Below are 24,389 nucleotides of genomic sequence, written 5' to 3' on the forward strand. Positions count from 1 at the left end.
CCTGGGTCAGAGATGGAAGAGTACAGCATGGTTTTGTAATGGACCTTGCACACAGCAAATATATCCCTAAATTAAGACCATCAAGCAAAACGAAACACCCCTCTTCTAAGGTGTTTAGCAGATTTCCAAGTGTTACTTTTTCAGTCTAGGTTTCTAAAAGTAATTTTGAATATTTGCTCCTCCCTATTGTTCACAGGCATTTTACAGCTAAAAGCAGTCAGCTACATGCTTGAATTGCCACTAAAAGAGAGTTCACTCTAGAGAAAAGCAGTTATCAGCTGTGACTGAGAGAGCAGGGAAAGGATAAGAAAGAGGAGAGATCGTGGTTACAGACAATGCAGCCATCCAATCAGAAAGATATGCCTAAGGCCCCTGGGGCAGAGTTTACATGAAACCTGCAGCACCGTCTTCTCCCTGCACAACTGGGGAAGGAGTACGGACTGCACTGTTTTTCCCGAAATGTACAGAAATGTGAAGCTATAGGCCTGACAGGATGTCTAGATAGAAATAGCTTCTAACCAACCTCATTGGTGACCCCAATAGAGGGGCGTGATTGTGAGCTGATGCCAAGGGCTCTGCAGGCCGGCTGGATGCAGCAACCTGGACCAGCTCCCAGGAAATGGAAAGACATGGCCCCAGATTCCTAGAAGGCTCCAGATGGAGGTGATTGAAATGAGGGAGGGACTAGGAACCAAACAGATGTCTATAAAACTGACCACAAAGAAAACATCTTAGAACTGACCACTGATGTATAAGACTAAAAATCTCAGTCCATGCCTTCTACTTTTATTGAACATTCAGTGAGCAAAAGACAGACTGAAGAACTGTTCAGAGTAAAAGAGGTTAAAAAGACTTATCAACTAAGTGAAACGTATGATCCTAGATCCTTGATGTGGGATCAGGAAAAAAATGCTAAAAAGGACATTATTGGTATGACTGGCAAATGGACTATATTGTATACTACATACATTTCCTGAGCATGATTATGAAAGAGAATGCCTTTACACTTGTTCTTAGGTGATCCACACTGAAGTATCTGGTGTTAATAGAATGACTGTCAATTACTCTTAAATGGTTCAGCAAAAATAACAAGTTTATCTATAATATGTATTGTATAATATATATATGGAAAGAGAGACAGAGACACAGGGAGAGAGAGGCAAATGGGAAAGTCAGTAGATCTAGATAAAGAGCATATGGAATTCATTGTACTATTCTTGCAACTTCTGTAAGTTTTCATTTTTTTCGAAGTAAAACTTAAAACTAAAACTTGTTTATTACTTTTATGATATCTCAGTGTTTTTATATATATGCTGCTCATAGGCATCATGTAATTATTGATCAGTATCATACATATTACATTATTTCATCTATTGTAAGGTACTATTAATTATAAATTGCTTCCTCCCCATGTCAAAGATGTTACAGTAAATGCAGTTCTGATGTTTTGTGAATCCAAGCAGAAGACTTAGGCTTCAGGGAAATTCCCATTCTGTATTCTTAATAACTTAGAAATAAGGGAATAAGACCTCTGTAAGTCCTCTACAGAGACACAAAGACTCCCAGCTTGGAGCAAGTCTAGACTAAAAGTGTTAGAGAAGCATTGGATTGTAACCAAAGTCTAGGATGAGCTAGTCTGACACACGTGGCAGTTTGACTCCTATGGAGGTAAAGGCATCAAGCTCTATCAGCATGCGACTCCTGTAAGGCTCTGACTCACTTCCCAGCCCTTGGCATGAGAGCCCATCACCCATCAGGAGAATCTGAATGGCATTCAGTTCCATACTCACAGAAGAGGCAAATCGGTTTCACAAACACCCATAGTCACATTAAACTAATGTTGTTAGTTTGAGTTTTATTGCTGTTTGCAATTGTGTTTAATTTACACATTTGGTTTTTGTTTTGCACTTGTAAAGCAACTATAAGCTTAGCTGTTTGTGTTTGTGCTGCTTTATTTCCACAGCAATAACTGAAGTCAAGGCAGGCTCCATAGGAATGTTTCTTGGCCTTTGAAAAGAATAGTAGGCAAGTTTGCCAAACATTGCTTTAGGGAATTCTCACTCTCTTTTCCCAAGACTGATGGCACCCCAGCTCAGTAGTCCTTGAGGGTGTGCTTGGAGGGACTGCAGTAAGTCCAGCAGCAGATGGTACATAAATCCTCAGGAGTCAGGAGTCATTTGTGAGCCTCTTCACAGGGTCCTTGTGCTTGGCCCAAGCTAGGTGTTAGCATGGCCCAGTGCAGAGCAGCAGGTAACACACACACACACACAAATGTATGCACACACGTGCACACATGAGCTCTGGCTTCTGGTACCCAGGCTGTGGGCTGTAGACCTGACATTTTCATGAATCTCTTTACTCTGTCTTTTCTACAGCTCAGCACATCCTCTTTGTCCCTGTGCCCAGCTCATTTTTCTGTGGGACCTTCTGGTCACAGGGAGGGAAGCATTTGAGGCTGAAAGTAGCACCACATCCCCACACGCCTGACTCTTTCTGCAAAACCTTCTGACATGTGCCCACATCACCCTCTGTGCTCAGGCCAGAGACCACCCTGTGTTCACCAAAAGTGAGTTGCTTGCTCCCAAATGTATTTATGCTATTACCAGCATTTACATCAACAAATGTGGACAGAGTGCTCACCACGTGCTTGTGCCCCTAAGGACCCCACCTGGGAAGCCTCCCTACCTGAAATGTGGACCTCCCTGAGCCTTTGTGGCTGCTGTCTTCCTGTCTCTGTCTCCTGCTCTTCAGAATCTATATTCATTTTTTCAGGTTGCCGTAATCCACAGGCCAGGTGGCTTAAACTATAAAAAATGTATTGTCTCACAGTTCTGTGACACAGTCGGAGATCAAGGTGTCACTGTGTTGGTTTCTTCTGAGCTTCTTTTTTCCACTCACAGATGCCATCTTCTCCTTGTGTCTTCATGCAGTCTTCCCTCTGTGTGTGCCTGGGTCCTAATCTCCTCTTCTTATAAAGACTCTGGTCATATTGGATTAGGCACTCCCATATGAATTTACCTCTTTAAAAGCCTTAACTCCAAATACAGTCACATTTTGAGGTGCTAGGGATTAGGATTCAACATATGATTTTTTGAGACAGAGTTTCGCTCTGTCACCCAAGCAGGAGTGCAGTGGCATGATCTCAGCTCACTGCAACCTCCGCCTCCCAGGTTCAAGTGATTCTCCCACCTCAGCCTCCCAAGTAGCTGGGACTACAGGCACCCATCACCATGCCCAGCTAATTTTTGTATTTTTAGTAGAGATGGGGTTTCGCCATGTTGGCCAGGCTAGTCTCGAACTCCTGACCTCAAGTGATCCGCCCACCTCGGCCTCCCAGAGTGCTGGGATTACAGGCGTGAGCCACCATGCCCAGCCCTCAACATACGAATTTTGGGAGGACACAATTTAACCCATTACTGAGCACCACAGAAACTCTCATGAAAGGTCTGTCAGGACTCCACCATCTTTGACATGACCCTCGTTTTCCCCCACAATCCCCCTTCCAGGACCCCATTGTGATGTCACATTTCAGGTCAAAGCATTACATGTTATTCTTAACACCTGCCACTTCTCTCTTCCCACCTCTATCTGCCTTATTGAACTTCATCTTTCCTTCATTCTCTTCAACTTCCACTTCTTCTTGTATGGTCCTGTTGATGCCATCTTGTTTCCGTCCCCAGACTCATCATCTTTACCCTCTGTCAACTGAGTTCCCACCCTGGTTCTCTCTCAAGATCTTCCTCTCATAGCTTTCACCCTTGGTAAACAATGAGGACACATCTCAAAAAGAATGATGTAATTTAATTGCCTTGAGTTGGCTGGGCCATCATCTATTATAAAGTGCTCTTAAAATTAAAGCTAATTTAATTCTGAAGAACGAAGGATTAAGAAGTTAAGAGCTGGGGTTCTTACAATATGGCTTGCAGACTGCAAGTGTGAACTGAGGAGGTCCCCAAAGCCACTTCTTACTAAGGTAATATTTTGTTTGTTTTTTTTAGAGAGAGGGTCTTGCTCTGTCACCCAGGCTGGAGTGCAGTGTGGCAATCATAGCTCACTGCAGCCTCTACCTATTTGGTACTAGCCATCCTCCCACCTCAGCCTCCCCAGTAGCTAAGAGTATAGGTGCACACAAAGTAATGCTTGATTAAATGTTTTATTGCCTTTTTATTCTAAAAGCTATACTTGATCAATATAGAAAATATAAAATAATAAAAACTACAAAAGAAATAAAATTTATCAACAATTACTAACTAAAAATAATCACTTAGACATTTCATCACTCTTGCAATATTTCTGTTAATAGCTACTTATCTAGTGGATGGAATATTTTCCATGTTATTTCCTAATTAGTCATGTCTAATATAAAAGGAAGTTCTTGAAATCCATCTTATATATTGATCCTTTGATTATTTTTTCCATGATTTTAATTAATTCATTTGCACTTTCAAAGTATATTATCTTTTTCTGAAAATGATTTTCTGTCTATTGTATACAACATTTCTGTTTCACGTCTTATGCATTGGTTGTAACTTCTAGAACAATGTCAAATAAAAATTGTAATACATGACATTTTTTATCTGATTTTAATGGAAGTACATGTAGATATTTTGCTCTTTTGTTTGAGATATTCTATGTTATCTGAAAAAAATCTTATTCTTAGTTTCTAAGGAACTTATTACAGGAATGGTTGTTGTACTTATTATAAGTCTTTTAAATTGAGATAGAATTCACATACTACAATTCAGTGGTTTATGGCATATTCACAAAGTTGTGTAACCATTGCCACTAATTCCAGAACGTTTTCATCACCCTAAGAAGAAATCCCATACCTGTTAGCAGTCTGTCCCGTTCCTCCCCTTCCCCTGAATCCCTGGCAACCACTAATCTGCTTTCTGTCTCTATAAATTTGCCTATTTGAATATTTCATTGACATGAAATTATACGTTATGTTGCCTTTTGTGTCTGGCTTCTTTCGCTTCACAGGTTTTCAAGGTTCATCCGTATATAACATGGGATCAGTTCTTCATTTTATGGCTGAACTATATTCCATTGTATGGATATGCTATATTTTGTTTATTCTTTCATCATCTGATAAACATGTAGGTTGTTTTTACTTTCTGTATTAGGTGAATTATGTGTATTATGAATAATGTTGCTGTGAATATTCATGTACAAGTTTTTATGTGGACATATGTTTTCAATTCTCAGAATTTACATCTATGTTTTCTCTAAGAGTTTTATAGTTTTGACTACTACAGTTAAGTCTTTGATTTTTAGGGGTTTTTTTTAATATATATTGTGAGGTAGGGATCCAATGTCACCTTTTTGCATACAGATATCCAGTTGTCCCAGCACAATTTGCTGAAAAGATTATTCTTTCCCCCATTAAATTATCTTGGCACTCTTGAAAAATCAACTGACCATAAGTGCATTGGTTTATTTCTGATTGTTTTTGATATCTACTGAGAAAATCATAAGAATTTTCTTTCAATACAAAGCACTGTTAGAATTAATAATTTTTAACTATCTTTAGTCAAGAGATGACCCAAATTGAGTTATGATGAAATACTCTTTATTTTTGAGACAGTCTCACTCTGTTGCCTAGGCTATAGGAGTGCAGTGGCACAATCATGGCTCACTGCAGCCTCAGTCTCCGAGGCTCAAGTCATCTTCCACCTCAGTCTCCTAAGTAGCTGGGACTACAGATGCGCACCACCATGCCTAGCTAATTTTTGTATTTTTTGTTTTTTGTAGAGATGGGGTTTTGCCATTTTGCCCAGGCTTGTCTCAAACTGCTAGGCTCAAGCGACCCACCTGCCCTTGGCCTCCCAAAGCGTTGGGATTACAGGCGTGAGTCCACCATGCCAGGCCAGTCATGGTGAATTATTGTTTTTGTAGTCTGTTAAACTAGATTAACTATTATTTTGTGTCAATAAGTGAGATCGACATATTGCCTACTTTTTTAGTGCCATCTTTTTCAGGCTTTGTTATGAGGTTTATGTAGGTTTTATAACATAAGCTCCATCTTCTATAGTTTGGGAAAATAAAGGGTTTAAAGTGGTTCACAATTTAAAATGTTTGAGGTCCCCTGACACCTCTGGAAGGATTTCCCTTACTCCTGTCTGTGAGGTCCCAGGTATCTGCAAAATTATGTCTAAACCACAAATGAATGTTTAACTCAGTTGAGTTTCAGTTATAGTTAAAGAACAAGTCACAACCTTAAGAATAATGTTATTCTCTTCTTCTCCATCCGTGTCAGCTGAAGTTATCCTTTACATTAATAGTTTGCTTACCCGAGGTTGCTGTCATCTTTCATTTTTCCTGAACACTCATCATGTTTCTCTTCATCTGCAGCTGCTGCTACTTAATCTAAAGAAAATGCAGCCTGTGCAGTTGACATATTTGCTTTCCTAAATACCTTGCATCTGTCTTTACACTGAAGTTTGCATCTCTGTGTGACAATTAGAACATAGGCTTGGAGCCAAGCTGGTGTACACCAGCCATATGACCTTTGTAGGGTCTTTGCTTACTCACCAACAGAACATGGACAATAGTAGGATCCACCTCATTGGATTGTGGAGAGCACTGAATGATTTACTACTCATAAAGTGTTTAAAATGATGCTTTGCCCTTAGAATACAGAATTTAGCACTTAAAAACACTTGTCTCTTACAGGCTGAAATTTCAGAGCTTAGATATTATGCCTTATTTCAATTCTCTCCCATACTGATTTTTTAAAAATAAAACTTTCTGTGTCCGTGTGTTCTCATTGTTCAATTCCCACCTATGAGTGAGAATATACGGTGTTTGGTTTTTTGTTCTTGTGATAGTTTACTGAGAATTATGATTTCCAATTTCATCCATGTCCCCACAAAGGACATGAACTCATCATTTTTTATGGCTGCATAGTATTCCATGGTGTATATGTGCCACATTTTCTTAATCCAGTCTATCATTGTTGGACATTTGGGTTGGTTCCAAGTCTTTGCTATTGTGAATAGTGCCACAATAAACATACGTGTGCATGTGTCTTTATAGCAGCATGATTTATAGTCCTTTGGGTATATACCCAGTAATGGGATGGCTGGGTCAAATGGTATTTCTAGTTCTAGATCCCTGAGGAATCGCCACACTGACTTCCACAATGGTTCAACTAGTTTACAGTCCCACCAACAGTGTAAAAGCGTTCCAATTTCTCCACATCCTCTCCAGCACCTGTTGTTTCCTGACTTTTTAATGATTGCCATTCTAACTGGTGTGAGATGGTATCTCATTGTGGTTTTGATTTGCATTTCTCTGATAGCCAGTGATGGTGAGCATTTTTTCGTGTGTTTTTTGGCTGCATAAATGTCTTCTTTTGAGAAGTGTCTGTTCATGTCCTTTGCCCACTTTTTGATGGGGTTGTTTGTTTTTTTCTTGTAAATTTGTTTGAGTTCATTATAGATTCTGGATATTAGCCCTTTGTCACATGAGTAGGTTGTGAAAATTTTCTCCCATTTTGTAGGTTGCCTGTTCATTCTGATGGTAGTTTCTTTTGCTGTGCAGAAGCTCTTTAGTTTAATTAGATCCCATTTGTCAATTTTGGCTTTTGCTGCCATTGCTTTGGTGTTTTAGACATGAAGTCCTTGCCCATGCCTATGTCCTGAATGGTAATGCCTAGGTTTTCTTCTAGGGTTTGTATGGTTTTAGGTCTAACATGTAAGTCTTTAATCCATCTTGAATTAATTTTTGCATAAGGTGTAAGGAAGGGATCCAGTTTCAGCTTTCTACATATGGCTAGCCAGTTTTCCCAGCACCATTTATTAAATAGGGAATCCTTTCCCCATTGCTTGTCTTTCTCAGGTTTGTCAAAGATCAGATAGTTGTAGATACGTGGCGTTATTTCTGAGGGCTCTGTTCTGTTCCATTGATCTATATCTCTGTTTTGGTACCAGTACCATGCTGTTTTGGTTACTGTAGCCTTGTAGTATAGTTTGAAGTCAGGTAGTGTGATGCCTCCAGCTTTGTTCTTTTGGCTTAGGATTGACTTGGCGATGCAGGCTCTTTTTTGGTTCCATATGAAGTTTAAAGTAGTTTTTTCCAATTCTGTGAAGAAAGTCATTGGTAGCTTGATGGGGATGGCATTGAATCTATAAATTACCTTGGGCAGTATGGCCATTTTCACAATATTGATTCTTCCTACCCATGAGCATGGAATGTTCTTCCATTTGTTTGTATCCTCTTTTATTTCCTTGAGCAGTGGTTTGTAGTTCTCCTTGAAGAGGTCCTTCACGTCCCTTGTAAGTTGGATTCCTAGGTATTTTATTCTCTTTGAAGCAATTGTGAATGGGAGTTCACTCATGATTTGGCTCTCCGTCTGTCTGTTATTGGTGTATAAGAATGCTTGTGATTTTTGTACATTGATTTTGTATCCTGAGACTTTGCTGAAGTTGCTTATCAGCTTAAGGAGATTTTGGGCTGAGACGATGGGGTTTTCTAGATATACAATCATGTCATCTGCAAACAAAGACAATTTGACTCCCTCTCTTCCTAATTGAATACCCTTTATTTCCTTCTCCTGCCTAATTGCCCTGGCCAGAACTTCCAACACTATGTTGAATAGGCGTGGTGAGAGAAGGCATTCCTGTCTTGTGCCAGTTTTCAAAGGGAATGCTTCCAGTTTTTGCCCATTCAGTATGATATTGGCTGTGGGTTTGTCATAGATAGCTCTTATTATTTTGAGATAAGTCCCATGAATACCTAATTTATTGAGAGTTTTTAGCATGAAGAGTTGTTGAATTTTGTCAAAGGCCTTTTCTGCATCTATTGAGATAATCACGTGGTTTTTGTCTTTGGTTCTGTTTATATGCTTGATTACATTTATTGATTTGCGTATATTGAACCAGCCTTGCATCCCAGGGATGAAGCCCACTTGATCATGATGGATAAGCTTTTTGATGTGCTGCTGGATTCGGTTTGCCAGTATTTTATTGAGGATTTTTGCATCAATGTTCATCAAGGATATTGGTCTAAAATTCTCTTTTTTGGTTGTGTCTCTGCCCGGCTTTGGTATCAGGATGATGCTGGCCTCATAAAATGAGTTAGGGAGGATTCCCTCTTTTTCTATTGATTGGAATAGTTTCAGAAGGAATGGTACCAGTTCCTCCTTGTACCTCTGGTAGAATTCGGCTGTGAATCCATCTGGTCCTGGACTCTTTTTGGTTGGTAAGCTATTGATTATTGCCACAATTTCAGAGCCTGTTATTGGTCTATTCAGAGATTCAACTTCTTCCTGGTTTAGTCTTGGGAGGGTGTATTTGTCGAGGAATTTATCCATTTCTTCTAGATTTTCTAGTTTATTTGCGTAGAGGTGTTTGTAGTATTCTGTGATGGTAGTTTGTATTTCTGTGGGATCGGTGGTGATATTCCCTTTGTTGTGGGGTTGGGGGAGGGGGGAGGGATAGCTTTAGGAGATATACCTGATGCTAAATGACGAGTTAATGGGTGCAGCACACCAGCATGGCACATGTATACATATGTAACTAACCTGCACATTGTGCACATGTACCCTAAAACTTAAAGTATAATAATAATAAAATTAAAAAATAAATAAATAAATAAAAATAAAAATAAAACTATTCTCCTCATTAGTACTCACTATTTCTGGCTCAGGAGACTCTCCTTCCCTTACAGTGTCCCTTGGACTTTACCTGCCTATGAAGCCCCCACAAACACCAGATAGCTCTTCCGAGAAGAGTTTCATAAAACTGGGGCTGTTTTTACTTCCTGCTGATCCTCAAGCTCCTTTCACACCAAATTCAAAAGGTTTGTGGCCTCTGCTGCACCTTTAGAAGGCTGTTAAGATATCATCCCCACCTCTGATGCCCTTTCTAAGATGACCTCATGGCTTCCTGCTGCACTTGCACCAGCAGAAGGATTGCATCCCACATGAAGCCCATGGAAAGCACCATGGCCACAGCTCACCACATACAGGCAGATGATCACTCTTCTGAGCTCCACACCCTTACGAGTAGCCCCCTTCTGAATGTTTCTGTCTCAAGCTCAGCTTTTTCAAAGGTGGGTTTATCAGCATCCCAAGCAAACCTTCTCCTTCTCTATTGTCTGCAAATGGCTCCGACATTTTGCCACCCAGAAAAAAACCCTAGCAGTCATTCTGGATTCCTTCCTCTCACCATCCTCATCACACACTAGCCACACTTTATGGTTCAATCTTCTAAATTTCCCCTGAATTCACCCTGCCACCCACACTTTAGCTGAACCCCTTGTCACCAACGATGCTGGCTGTCATCCACTCTTGACCCTTTTCGCCAGAGTGATCTTCACAAACGCAAATCTGACTTCAGATTTCTCCAGAGCTCCTTGTAGTTTTCAGGATGGATGGTCAAGTTCCCTAATTTTGACCCCAAAGCCCTATGTGACTAACTGCCCATCTGCATGCAACAAGGAGCTCGGAGCCGCCCTTTTCAAGGCCGGTTTCTCCATGTCAGCTCAGCCCCCTCTCTCCTGCTTGGCTCCTCTCCTTAGATTTCCCCATTTTTCCACCTTATCTGTCTCTTCCTTTCTATTGGATCATTTCCATTGGCATAAACTTGGTCTCTCTGCCATCTTTGTCCAGCTACAACCATTGTTGCTTTCCTTTCTAATCAGACTTGCCTGCAGAGATGTCCAATGCTTACCTCCAGCAGTTTGTTTCATGTCTGCTGCTGAACATTGCCCGTCTGACCTCTGCCCTTCTCAGTTGCTGAGACTGCTCTCCTCAGAACTGTCAGCAACCTCGTGCATCAAATGAAATGCTCTGTGTCCTCAGCTCACTCCAACTCTCCTTAGCATTCGACACTGCTCACCACTCCTGAAAATTATCTTTTCTTATTTTTGTTGACTTTGAAGAAAATTCCTAAGAAATGCTCCTCACTCCATTCCTCCCTACTTCACAGGGCTCACCCTAACTCTACCCCAGCACCCTAGTTAGTGTCATCCATCCACTGTTGTGGTTTTTCAATATGGTACCATTTATTTGCAGTTAACTTTCTCATTTACATTTCCAATCTAGACTTATCTTCTAAATAACATGAACTTCCCACTCAACATCTCTGCTCAAATGTGCCATTGGCATTTAGAACTGACCATGTCTCAACTCACCTCTGTCACCTGCCTCCCAGCACTTATGCCTGTATGTCTACATGCAGACACATGCTGATATGCATGTCCAACACAGACATGCATGCTCACACACAAACACTGGCACACACACACTCATATGGAAATCACCCTCCAAATTTCCCCATATCAGTTAATGCACAGCCACCCACATTTGCTCCTCCTAGGAACTTGGGAATCCACCATGACAAACCCCTTTCTTCTACCCCCACCTGCACCCTTCCCCAAGGCCTTTGGATACTATTCCCCAAATAAGTCTTGAAGGCATCCATTCTTCTCCTTCTTGGCTTGGGATAGCCTGGTCCAAGTCACCACCATTCCTGGCCTGGACTTCCTCAACAGCCTCCTAATTGATCTCTCCACTTCTCATTTTCTTCTTTTGCTGCTATCCCAATCCATATCCCACACACTGTGGAGTGAGCTTTTTAAAATATAAATCTGATCATGTCACTTCTTAAAACCATCCACACTTAGAATAAGGCATATGCTAAGGCAGCGTGATTGGGAAAGGACCCTCTGAAAAAGAGATATTTAAGCTGCAACCTCAAAGATGAGCAAGGGGACAGCCAGAAGAGACACAGACAAGGGTGCGTTCTACTTGGGGAAGACAGCAAGGGCAAAGGCCCTGAAGCACAAACACTTGAATCCTTTAAGGAAAGAAAGGGGCCCATGTCGTTGGAGCACGGTGAGTGAGGCACAGAATGCTAAGACATGGTGTGGAGAAAGTAGCAAAGGCCCGGCCACACAGGACCCTTTAGGTCATGAAATGAGAACTTTCATAATTATTTTACATGCATGCCCTCAGGCTATAAGCTCCACAGAGCAGCATCCATGTTTGCCTTTTTCCCTTTGTTCACTTATTCCCCATGTCCACTTCAATGTCTGGCACATCTTTATAAATTATATGAGAGGCAAATACCCCCAGAATTCCAGCCAGATCAAGTAGCTAGCAATTCCCCAAATGTATCATGTCTGTTTCTTCTCCTCACAGCCTTGTTCCTGTCTAGCTCAGTGATTCTCAACCAGGGGTGATTTTGTCCCTAGGGAACATCTGTTAATTTCTGAAGACATTTGTGATTTTCACAACTGTGGGGCAGGGGATGCTGCTGGAATCGGATGAGTAGAGGCCAGGGATGCCAGTAAACATCTTGCAGCAGACAGGACAGCCCCCGCAGCAAATAATTAGCATGCAGGGTCAACAGTGCTGGTTGAGGAACCCTGGTCTAGCCTTTCCTTTAAGCCCCTGGGAGCATCATCTTTTTTGGAAAGTTCTTTATCCTGATCAAACAGCTTGAACTTGGGGCCCCTCATCTAGGCTCCCCAAACCTCCTTGATGTCATTCATCCCCTTGCCTTGCAATTGCCCATTCTAACTCTCTCACTGGAAGCAACAGAGGCTGGACTATGTCTTCCATCAGCATGTCAAACACACAGTGGTCCACAATTAATTTTTCTTGAATGAACACAGCCCCCTGAGACAGGGAGAAGGATGAAGATGAATTTCATGGCACCACTTAAAAATGTATAGTTGACATAGATGAACTCATAGGTCAGAAGGACATCCCCAGCCTCCTGCTCTACCTTGAGAAGCTGCCTGTCTCCAGGTGTTTCTGCTAGTTTGTAACCTATGGAAATGGCAACTTCCCATGTGTCCAATATGACAGCATGGTTCACTCAGTTAGTCACTGCATTCAATTTTGTGTTATTCAAGTTTAATCCCAATAACATAAGACATAGAACTAGGGCATATGACAGATTTGTAATAGTGAAAAACATAGGGCTGAAGAGTAATTTGCAGTTGGCTGTCCTGTGACCCACATATACTTAGCAAGTGTGGACCTGCCTGATCCACCGGCAAAAATAGAAATCCCTCTGGCCATGCATTTGTGGGTTTCAGATGTTGTGCCTGCCATCAGAAACACTCAAAGCCCTCTCGTTTGGGTTTTGAAATGGACTCTGGTGGAGATGCTGTGCCTAGGGCAGGAAGGCGGTTCCCTCCAGTCTCCCGGCCCTCGCTGCTCTACACTCCATGCCTTTCCTTCCCCCTGACCCTGGTCCTCTCTCCCTGCCCTAGTGGCCCTGATACTGCTGGCTGGGGAAGGAGCAGTCCCAGGCCCTGGAGGTGAGGGCAGGGTTGGGTATCTCCCCTCTGGCTCACTGCTTCTCCTGCTGCTGTGCTGAGAGCACCTCACCCTGGGGCCGGGAACATTCGCTGTTGTCTGAAGGACTCTGCTCCTCCTCCAGCTGTTGGTCATGTGCTTGGCCCTGAGCCCGCCTTCTCTCCAGCATCTCCTCAAAAAAGATCTGACAGCTGAAGCCCTCCCGGATGCCATGCTGGGCGTGCTCCAGCAGAGCGTCCAGGGAGGGGAAGACCCTGCAGCAGGCCACGCAGCGCACCCCGTAGTTGGTGGTGACCAGCCAGTCCGGCGGCTCCCGCAGCTCCTGCAGGCAGCACTCCAGCAGGTCTATGTCCTCGGGCTCGGGGCTGCAGTTGCTCTTGCAGGCTTCCAGGTCCCAGCGCATATCGGTGTTGGAAGCCATTTCGAAGGAGGAGCCGTTCCACCTCTGCCTCTTGATGAACTGGGCTTCATGGATGCGGGGCTTCCTGCTGACCGGCTCGAAGCCGGCCTCGGTCTCCCAGGCCACAGCCACACCCCGCACAGTCTGCACGTGCGTGTAGAAGGCACACACACTCTGAGGAGCAGCGTTGTCCTCATCGCACATGCAGGAGCAGCACGACTGGTACTGGGAGTAGGACTGGTACTCGGAGGACTCTGAGGATGGGGAGCTGCTCCAGTCCAGCATCCCCCGGGCCCTGGCAGCGAAGTAGAGGCCCTCCTCCCGGGGAATGGCAGGCCCCGGCCGTGGGGACGACCCTTCTCTCTGTATAGTCCCTGAGAAGCAGAAGGACATTGTCATCAGTGCCCCTTAAGGGATCAATGCCACATCTACCTTCAGGAGCCGCAGACTCTGAAAGGGTACAGGCTCTGGGAGCTCTTGAGCAAACACCGCCCCCTCTGCCCATTTCCTGAAAAAATGAAGATGGTGATAATGCCTGCTTCATAGGGTGTGGTAATGATTGAATAACGTATGAATGCAATCACCAAATCCTTGACTCAACTGAGAAAGACCATTAAATGGTGAATAACAGAGTTATATACACATTAGGGATATGATGATAAGGATCAAATAATGTATTAGAGTAATCACCAAGCAAAAGACCATCAACTGGGGAATAGGTAATCAGACTGAGGTGTATCCATATGATGCAACCTGTTAAATCCATGAACCACTGAGACGTGCAACAATACGGATGAATCCTGAATGCATTATGCTAAATAAAAGAAGCCAATTAAAAAGGCCATGTAGTCATAAGAGAATGTGAACAACAAAAAAAAAAGAGTCCATGTCGTATATGATTTTATTCAGATGACATTATAGAAAAGGCAAATTTTTAGCAACAGAGACAGCTCAGTGGTTGCCCAGAGCTGGGGACGGGGTGAGAGGAGACTGGTCATAATAAGGCACAAGGGGACTTTTAGGGGTTTTGAAAAATCTTCTTTATCATGACTGTGTTGGTGGTTCCACAAATGTACATGTGTCAAACTTCTTTAAATTGTGCATTTAAAATTGCTGAAGTCTGTGTGCATAAAAGACACCTCAGTAAAGCCCATTTAAAAAACAACACATGCAAAGTGCCTTGGCCAAGCCACCCAGACCCACCATCCTCTTCAACATTTGTGACCTGTCTTCACCTTCCCGAGGGGGCATCTCACTATCTCCTTCAACACTTACTGTGTCCCTCTTGCCATGGAAGTGCTTGCCAAGTTTAATATTCAAAACAACCCTAAGAAATTATATTGTTAGGATTCCCATTCAACAGAGTAGGAAAGAGAGGCACGGAGTTTGAATGAGTGGTGGAGCCATTGGGCCCCCAGAGCTGGTGTGACACTTAGGTGCTGCCCACAGACACGTCCCAGCGGTCTTCAAATTGATGTTCTAGATTAACTTTCATCATTTTGTTATAAAGGAATTTTTTATTTCGCTGCTGAAATCACAGGATGGACGTGTTGTTTTCTCAAATACACATTAAAATAAATACATAATTATAAACATTTTACATTTTCATCCTCATATCCCCTGAAAACACCTTATATACTCATAACAGCCTCAGTCACACCAAGTGTCCCATAAATATCAATTTCCTTTCCCTCCACATCTATGTTTATGGTCAACACAACCATTTGGTAACAGTATCAGGAGGCAACCTGGCACTGTCCCTTCCCATCAGGGCTTCCTTCCCAGGGAGCACAGCTGGCTGACCTTCCAGGCCTTTCTTTTCACCTACCTGGCCAGAACACTTCCACACTCTCCTCAGTGGACTCAGGGCTGGTCAAGCTGAGGGTGGTCCCATCGGTTGGTGACTGTTCTCCCCTGTGGTCTGTGAAGTGGCATTTCATGATTTGAAATGAGTGCCCAGGGTGTCGGTACTCCAGCTGTTCAGTGAGAGTTGGCTGGGGCTGTACTGAAGGCCTCCAGCTGGCCCCAGCCAGAGTGGACACTGAGCTCCCCATGGTCGCTAAGATCCTAGCTCTACTGTGTGACCTCATCGATGGCACTGGTCTGTTCTGTGACCCATGGCGAGGGCAGAGGCTGAGGCTGGATACCAGGACAGGCTTCCCAACATGTTCTCATTTCCCCATGGGAACTCCTTTTCTGTCTTGTGTATTATCATGGACACACACAAACACAAAACACACATACTCTTAACTCCTTAGACACACATAAAAACACAAACACATAAACACAGAGACACTTGTATACATTTAAGCATGCATGGAACCGCTGTCTTAGTCCATCTGTGTGGCTTACAAAGGGATACCTGAGGTTGGGTGATTTATAAAAGAAAGAAGTGCATTGGGCTCATGTTTCTGCAGCCTGTACACAAAGCATAGTGCCAGCATCTGCTTCTGGTGAGGGCCTTAGGAAGCTTCCATTCTCAGCAAATGGGGAAGGGGAGCAGGTGTGTTTAGATCACATGGGTAAGAGAGGAAGGAAGAAAGAGTGGAGGAAGTGACAGGCTCTTTTCAACACTCAGTTCTCACAGAACTAAGAGTGAGAACTCATTACCACGAGGGTGGCACTGAGCCCTTCATGAGGGATTTGTCCCCGTCACCCAAACACCTCCCTCTAGGCCCACCTCTCACATTGGATATCAAATTTCAACATGAGATTTGAAGGGGACACATGTCCATACTATGTCACTCACACACAAAGAAATGCATACATGATCGCTCAGACACACATATACGCTGGAACACATATGGCACACACAGTAACATAAACATATGTATGTGTGTTCACATAGACACATAACATGCTCACACATACAAATTCACACACATATTTACTTAACCACACACACATACATGCACACAAATTCATGCCAGATTAATTAACCATACATAGGCTCACATACATACAGTCAGCAGCCAACATAAAATGACCCTGCTTCCCAATGTGGAAAATCTCTCCTTCTCTCCCCCATCTTAAGTCCCCACGCTGACCCTGCTTAGCTCCTCAACCCTCCACAGCCCCACCCCACCCCTCCCCTCCCCTCTCCTCTACTCACTCCCTTGCTCAGTTCCTGTGACTCCAGACACTTCACTGCTCCCGGACATGCCCGGCATCCTCCCCTCACGGGCTCTGGGCTCTCGCACTTGCTCTTCCTTGTGCCTGTTCCAGGCTTTCCCCTAGGTTCCTGTGTGGCTCTCTCTCCTTCCGGTCTCCTCTGAAACATCACCTGGTCAGAGGAGCCTGCCTGGCACCCCCAGGAAAAGAGCTTTCTTTGGCCCTACAACTCTCTGTCACCTTACCCTGCTTTATTTTTCCATGATAGCATTTACCACCCTAGGCTGTATATAATGTCTGTGTGTATATCTCATGGGTTTACCTGTATCTGTCTTCTCCTCCTTAGATGTAAGCTTAGGCAGGTAGGAACTTCCTTCGTTCCATCCACCTCATTATATCTCTAGTGTCTAGATCAATGTTTTACATATTAACAAGCACTCAGGAAATAATGAGTAAATAGCTGATGAACACATTGGGCTGAAAAAGGCGTTACTCCCTCTGGGAGCTGCCTCCTCTGTGCTCCCTGGATCTCTGCAGTTCCAGGGTGGTTGGTTCTCTCCCACTAGGACTCTGGGAGTTGCCTCTTCCTTCTCCATTTGCACAAACCACGCTTCAGCCTCAATCAGCCTGATAAAATGTTCACCTGCCATCTCTCTGCTCTGCAACACGCTGGCACTTCACTCATTTCCTCCAACAAGCTTCTTACCACTTCCCTCTGTGGCTAATCTCTTCCCACCCTTGGTCAGTCTCATCAACTCTATTCCTTTGAATCCCAAATACTAAACAGTTCAGATAGGTGATAGATTGAAAATAATCCCAATATTCCACAAGCAACATCAACATCCCCCACACACCCAGCACCGAGGAATACACTCCTCTCTAGAATGTGAGGCCACTGTGTGGAGGAAGACACCACGGTGCTCTACTGAGCCATGAAAGTCACGCCTGACCTAAACAGAAGACTACGTCCCCTGGCTAAAAGAGGAAATAGTGTAAGTGCACCCTTTTTTAACAAATAAATACAAAGACTTGCCTTACAACAACAAGAGGGGGCAGCCAGCACAGAAAATAAGTAGGTCATTGGGGGATGGAAGGCAGTTCAGAGAGAGATGACATCATGGAGAATTGTTAAGCGGCAAAGTAAACAGCAAGTCTGGGAGGAAAGGAGACTCAGCCAACAAATTATGCTGAAAAATTATATTCGCTATTTTTTTGAATCAACTTTGGTCTCACTTCATGTAAAACAATTAAGAATATTTTCATAATGGTTCAGAGCTTACGCTTTAATGAAAAATGTGTAGAAAGAAAATATGTTAACATTTGTAATTACAAGGTGGTTTTTCTCAACTTAAACAATATTAGTCTTCACAAGCATTGAGAAACTTTGTCATCTTTTCTAATTTCACTGCTTTAAAAAACTCACTGTTTCAATTTGCATTCCTCTGCTTTTCAGTGGAACTGGAAAAAAAAGCAAATGAGCAAGCAGTTTCCAGGGGAAGAAATGCAGAGGGATGATGAATATATGAGAAGATGTTGAGTCCTACTGTAATAAGGGAGCTACAACTTAAAAATGTGTAGTATACAGTATAGCACTTTTCACCCATGAGATAGGTAAGAGTTAAAAAGATGGACAATACCCAGTGCTGGTGAGGACGTAAGGAAATGAACACTTTTATTCTCTGTTGGAACAGTGTACCTTACCTTTCTCAAAAAGTTTGGTGGTACCCATTAGAATTAAAAGTGGGCAGGCACTTCCTAAGCAGTTTACTATCATCTCTTTCCTAGGGAACAGCCACATTATGTGATATGTGCATAAAATAGCACCTAGAGAAATATTTATTGCAGCATTGTGTATAATAGAAATAAAGACAGGAGACTTTCCTAAGATCCATCAAAATAAAGAAACTACAACATAATCAAACTGTGGAATACTACACCACGATAAAAAGAAAGAGATCTATACATACTGATAAGTGAATTCATGTTAAATGAAAACACAAGATACAAGGAATAGATAGATGACTCCACCTATGTAAAAATTAAACACACTCCCTCAAAAGCACTGACCAAATTCTATATTGTCTATGTATCAAAAGGCACAGAGGAGATCTGAAAATAATCACACCCAAGAGAAAACAATGTTGACCTCAAGAAAGAGGAAAAAGATTAGGTGGGGCTGTGTGAGACCAAATTTTCCAAAGATGGCCAAACCAATCTATATCACAACCCACATGCTCTTCTGATAGCACGACAGCGTCCTTCTTCCTGAACTGGGGTGGATTTTGTAACTGCCTCAATCAACAGAATGCACAGGAGTGATGTTTTGTGACTGTCAGTGCCAGATCATAAAAGATGTGACTTCCTCCTGGTTCTGTCTCCCTTCTCCTTTGGACTCAGCCACTATGTTGTGATGAAGCCTAGGCCACATGGAGAGGCCACATAGATGTGTTCCAGGCAGCAGCCCCAGCAAAGGTCTCGATCAACCACCATATGCGTGAGTGAAGGAACCTTCAGATAATTTTGCTTCCCAGACTTCAAGTCTTTCAGCTGGAGTCCAAGACATCACAAGGCAGAGACAAGCCCTCCTGGAATTCCCCACCCACCGTGAGCCTAAGAAAACCGTGAGCATAAGAAAAGGTGTTTTACACACTAGTTTCTGGGGCAATTTGTTACAGGGCATGGTAATTCAATGGACTTTGATTTTCCCTTGTAATATTTAAATATGTTCTAGTGAGCTAGTTCGTTAACCAGCATCTGTGCTCTGTGCTTCTTCCTGGCCCAGTCAGGGAAACCTGGGGGCCAGGTGAGCCCTGTGGTTTTCCCAGGACAACTTGGGAGGATGGTTCCCATTCTTACCCCATAGGAAACAACTTACTAGATTGCCATGTTTATATACGGTTGCTTTTGTAAAGACAAAAGCTTTACAATTTGGGACCCAAACGATGTTTTCCAAAGTCCCTTGAGTCGGGTCTTTCTTTACCCAGAATCTATATACGTTCTTCCTAATCCTCTCAAAAATTATACACTGTGAACCCTCCTTAGAGATAGGGAGCTTGGCACTTCAGAGGGGTTTGATGAGCCTTGGGTGGGAAAGCTGGGAGAGAAGTGGCTTCCATCTCAGGCCTGGGGGCAGGGCTGCATGGCCAGGTTGCTCTGATGTTTCCTATGGGCTACTTCCCTGGGGCTAGTTTGGAGTGAAGCCCCTCAGATGGTGAGCCATTGTCCTCCTCACTCACATGGCCTCTGGCTGTTTCCGTCTATGGGAAGAGCCTCTGCCCCAGCCGCTCTGCTTGCTCCATGCAGATGCTCAGCTGAGACCACCCACAAAGGGCTCCCACCCATCCCCCTGCCACTCTCCAGTGGGTTTTCCAGCCCTGCCAGGAACCTCTGCCCCTCACTGCTGCAGCCAGCAGGGCTGGTGTGCAAACCCCCAAAAGGACCAACGCAGCACTTTCTTGGAGCTCTGACGCCTGGCCAGCTCATTGCACACATTGCATGCGAGCCCTAAACCTCATCCAAGAGGCCTGGAATATTTTCTGGTCTTAACTTTTCTTCCAAAACCTACTCTTCCCAGCCTCTGTTTTTCCCAGCTGAGGAGGCTAACAGGAAACAAAGCGGCCACAGCCACAGCAGGAAGCAGAGAGGTCATGTCTCTCTTCACTTCTAATTCCAGAGCTTGGCTTGCGCCCCAATCTGGGCTGTGGGGAGAATCACATCATTCATTCTGGGGTCCATGGGAGTCCAGAAATAATCTGTCCATTTGGCCAAGGAGTGGTGCTTCGGTCTTAATCGTGGCATTTCTGTGGCTAGAGCCACTGTGTAAAGGTGTTGCAAACGGGCAATGATCCTGCTCTTCTCTCCACACCAAAAGTGGGGCCCCTCTAAGGGGGCAGGTGCCTTGCCACCCTCCCAAAGTTCTCCTATTATCAGATTTAACACCCGAGGGCAGGGGAGAAGTGGGAAGCTGCCCGGACGCTGTGCAGCAGGTTTGCATGGAGTGGGGTTGGTGGTGTTCAGAGTGGGAATTTTTCCCAGTGAAGGTCAGTCCTCAGGGCTTAGGGATGACCTCATTGTGTGCTTGGGCTGCAGAGAAAGTGCCAAAAGCTATCAGACAAACTGAGAAGTGGGGTAGGGAAGTACTATCTTTTGGGTTCATTTTCTGTTGCTTCTTGTAACTATTTTAAAAGAAGTGAGTCAGTGGACCACAGAAGGCTCAGCTCAGCCACAGGGAAATGTAATCCGGAGGACTCTTCTTCAGCTCCCCCAAGCAAATAGGAAAGGGAGTTTTGCTTTTGTTTTTCTTTAGACATAATAACAGGCTGCTCCTTTGGTGGGTTTGTTTGGCGCTGTCTCGGGTTTTGGCCTTCACCTCAGAGTGCCCACACAAATAACCAAGGCCTTCCCTCTCATCAGGGAACCAGGAGGGGGCTGGTCCCTGGGGCTGGGTCCTCAGTCGTGGCATGGCTGTGCTCCAGGCCCCAGAGCCCCACCTGGCCTGGAGCCTGCTGCATTTTGCTCAGCTCTGGCCCAGCAGGGCTGTGAATGTTCAATAAGGTTGTGGGATGCAGAAGTGTCTTCTTCCAACACACGCTTCCTTGGAAGGGCAGCTTCAGCTGAGAGGAAAGACTCCTTGCTGGATGCCATGCACGTGACCCAGGATCCCAGGATCCCACAGGATCCCAGCACTGGCCACATCCTGTGTATGTTCTTGGAGAGCCATGGTGGGAGCTCTAGGGAAAGGGGTCTTCTCTCTCTCTATGTCCAAAATGGGCTGGCCACAGGCCACGCTGGACACAGCCCTCAGGAGCCATTCCTGTCTTCTACTGGGCCAACTTTCCTGCAGCATGGCACAGCTCTGACTTGGAGGGTGAGACTCGGGGACTCAGAGGCCGACAGTGAGTCACCTTGATGTCTAAGTGTGTGAGGGTGAGACCCCAGGACCCAGAGGCTGACAGTGAGTCACCTTGACGTCAAAGTGTGCTGTGCTTGATTCCATGTTCCTTTTAGCCCACATCCAAGACTAATGGATGTCTGTGGCTGGAAAGCAGAAAATACGTTCACAGAAAACTCCTGAGCAGAGCTGGGATGATTTATTTTAATCCCCACAATTGGAATAGCTATTTCAAAGGCATGGCTGAAGATGCTTCTTCCCAGCCTGTCCTGCAGAGAGATGATGCAGTTGTTTAATGGATAATCCCAGTGTCCTGAGGAGGCCAGCAACTGTCCCTTCTCCCGCACAGCACCCAAAGTCTTGAATGGATCCCTGGCCCTCCTGGAATAAAGTATGCATAGGGTGGAGAACTTCTGGGAAGGTTGGATCAGGCCACGTCAAATTCCCACAGGAAACTTCCCAAGAAAGGCTAAGCCCAGGCCAAGGCTTAGCAGCCAGAGGGGAAGCAGTCCATTCAGTCATGCCCCCTGCAGTGCAGTGAGACTGGCTGGACATTGGCTGGGGCAGTGGTTTCCAACACCCCATCTGCCATCCCCACCACACCTCCCCACCCCCAACACACACAAACACACACACACACACACACACACCACACCCCAGGCCTGTGAGATTTGCTCTAGGTCTGTGAGCTTTGCTCTAATATGGAGGACTGGTTCAAACAATCCTCCACTGCTCCAAGTGCCAGCATGTTCACGTGACTATCTCACAGAGGCAATAACTTTAGTGGAGCAGAACTGAGATCTGGCACATCCACAGCACAACAGGGAGTGGCTAGAGATGGCCGAGCAGTGTGGCTCCCACCTGACCAGCAAGCACCATGGCCATCCATGTCCGGGGAAGAAAGGGACCTGCCAGCCATAGTGTGAAACAGGCAGTCAGCTGGGGCTCCCTTCTAAGGGAAAGGCAGCTCTCCTCAGAAGCCGTACCAAATCCACCCTGGCTCTCAGGAATTCAACAAATATGACAAAGATGAGAAGGGAGAAAGTATGAATTATTTTTTGCAAGACAAGACTATCAGCATCTGCATATTTAAATTTTGATTCATGTTTTTGAAACAATTTCCTGTTTTGAAGATAACTCAGCAAATACATTCTTACTTTATTGGAAACAGCATTTATTAAGCTATTTATGTAGCACAAATTCACAGGTCATGATACATTACGGTAAAATATCACCAAACAAGCCAAAAGGTTATTTTTTCCTATTGTTTTCCTGCCTTAGTGAAAGCGGTGTAAATGGCTCTTATCTGAACCACAATGAATTCACATATTCAAGTTGGCTTCTTCAGAAATTTCAGGCCACAAATGGCAGTGATGCGACCAGGAGCAGTAACACGGTAGGTTCCACCACCCAACCCACAGCAAATTAAATCTATCCCAATAAAGCCAAACCAAGAAAATTAAAAGGCAGAATAGCAGCAACTGGAAACTGATCTCTCAAGACCTCATTGATGAGCTTCTGGAAACAAAGCCTACTTCCCCCATGTTGCAAGGCCTGTCTCCACAGGAGATGTGTGTTGGAGAGCTTGGCTGCGTGGTGTGAGCACCAGATGTCTTAGCAGGACCCCAAAGTTCAATCCTCGGGAAGCCTGGGACTATTTTAAAATATAAGTGCCAAACATTTGGAATCAAACTAAGTCAGATTACCAATGTGTAGCCCTCAGTCACATGTAAAAAATGAAAGTCAATATAACCAGTGTAACCTTTCCTCCACAAGAATGGCATAGTGACTTGCATTTTTAATGAGTTTATGGCCAAGAGGGGCATCTAGTAGTGTGCTGGGGCCAGCTGGTACTGGCTAATGAGAACCAGTTGTTAAATCTTTCAAGAACTTTGCAAGCCAGTTGTTAAACACAGCCATTATCAACATTAAAAGTAGTATAAACTTATAATTAAATAAATTATATTAAACATGAAAGTAATAAATACTCAAACACTCCACATCCTAATTATTTTACTACATTTTAAGACACAGTGGCAGCTTGTTAGAGGGCTTGGTGGGAGTATTTACACCATGGTAATAAGCAAAGGCTAAAACCAGGGGCCTCCCCCTCCCCGGCCAGGAGCAAGTGGTTGAATATTTACCATCACACTACTGGGGGTTCCCATAGGAGACGACCTGAGCTAACAGTTGTGGCTGTGAATATAAACCCTCAAGCAACCTATTCCCCAATAATGCTAACTTTCTAGAACAGTTCCCATTATATGGGCTGCATTTTAATTGGTCAGGGAAATGCTCAGAACCCTCCCACCTGCACATGAGTCTGTCATCCAAAAGACCACCAGGATCACTAAATAGTGAAAAGGAGATCCTTATTGGTGATAGCAGTTGGTGAACTGTAAAGAGACAGTCTCTGGCAAGTACCAAGATGCTCTGTCTTCGAAGAGGGGAAGGGCAATTTGGGTTTCACGGCTCACAAGGCTGGTATCCTATGTATGCAGCAGGTTTGGGGGAAAAGCTGTACATATTTATGAGGAGAGTCAAGTGCATGCACAGTGGGTAAACATATATGTCACATACATCCCATGTTCACTTTGGGGCAGGGTTTTAGCATTAAAAGAAGTAGAATTTGGCTTTTTATGACAAAAGGTGAACCATATGACACAAAGACAGTTTGTGCACAGCCTCTGTAAGCTGCTGAAAATGGCTTA

General features: G+C 44.1%; 1 protein-coding gene and 1 long non-coding RNA gene across 2 annotated transcripts in view; one reads left to right on the plus strand and one right to left on the minus strand.

Moving 5' to 3' along the window:
* The first annotated feature begins 3,540 nt into the window (after positions 1 to 3,540).
* LOC130540533 (uncharacterized) overlaps positions 3,541 to 24,389 on the plus strand; it is a 29,696-nt gene continuing 8,847 nt past the window's right edge. The window contains exons 1-3 of the long non-coding RNA XR_008954519.1: positions 3,541 to 3,973; positions 18,241 to 19,424; positions 22,960 to 23,074. This is a non-coding gene — a long non-coding RNA (uncharacterized LOC130540533). The remainder of the gene's footprint in view (positions 3,974 to 18,240; positions 19,425 to 22,959; positions 23,075 to 24,389) is intronic.
* FAM170B (family with sequence similarity 170 member B) lies at positions 12,852 to 15,719 on the minus strand. Its single transcript, XM_003809035.5, has 2 exons — positions 15,505 to 15,719; positions 12,852 to 14,050 (listed from the first exon to the last, which is right to left on the minus strand). The coding sequence occupies exons 1-2, from the start codon at positions 15,614 to 15,616 to the stop codon at positions 13,311 to 13,313; spliced, it is 852 nt and encodes a 283-aa protein (XP_003809083.1). The 5' UTR covers positions 15,617 to 15,719; the 3' UTR covers positions 12,852 to 13,310.

The sequence above is a fragment of the Pan paniscus genome, chromosome 8, assembly GCF_029289425.2.
Source record: "Pan paniscus chromosome 8, NHGRI_mPanPan1-v2.0_pri, whole genome shotgun sequence".
NCBI classification, from domain to species: domain Eukaryota; kingdom Metazoa; phylum Chordata; class Mammalia; order Primates; family Hominidae; genus Pan; species Pan paniscus.

Excerpts from the sequence above, each read along its gene's own strand:
- FAM170B (XM_003809035.5), bottom strand. The coding sequence starts at position 15,616 with ATGAAATGCCACTTCACAGACCACAGGGGAGAACAGTCACCAACCGAT. Across the intron at positions 14,051-15,504 it reads TGTGGAAGTGTTCTGGCCAG|GGACTATACAGAGAGAAGGG; the intron begins GTAGGTGAAAAG and ends TCTGCTTCTCAG.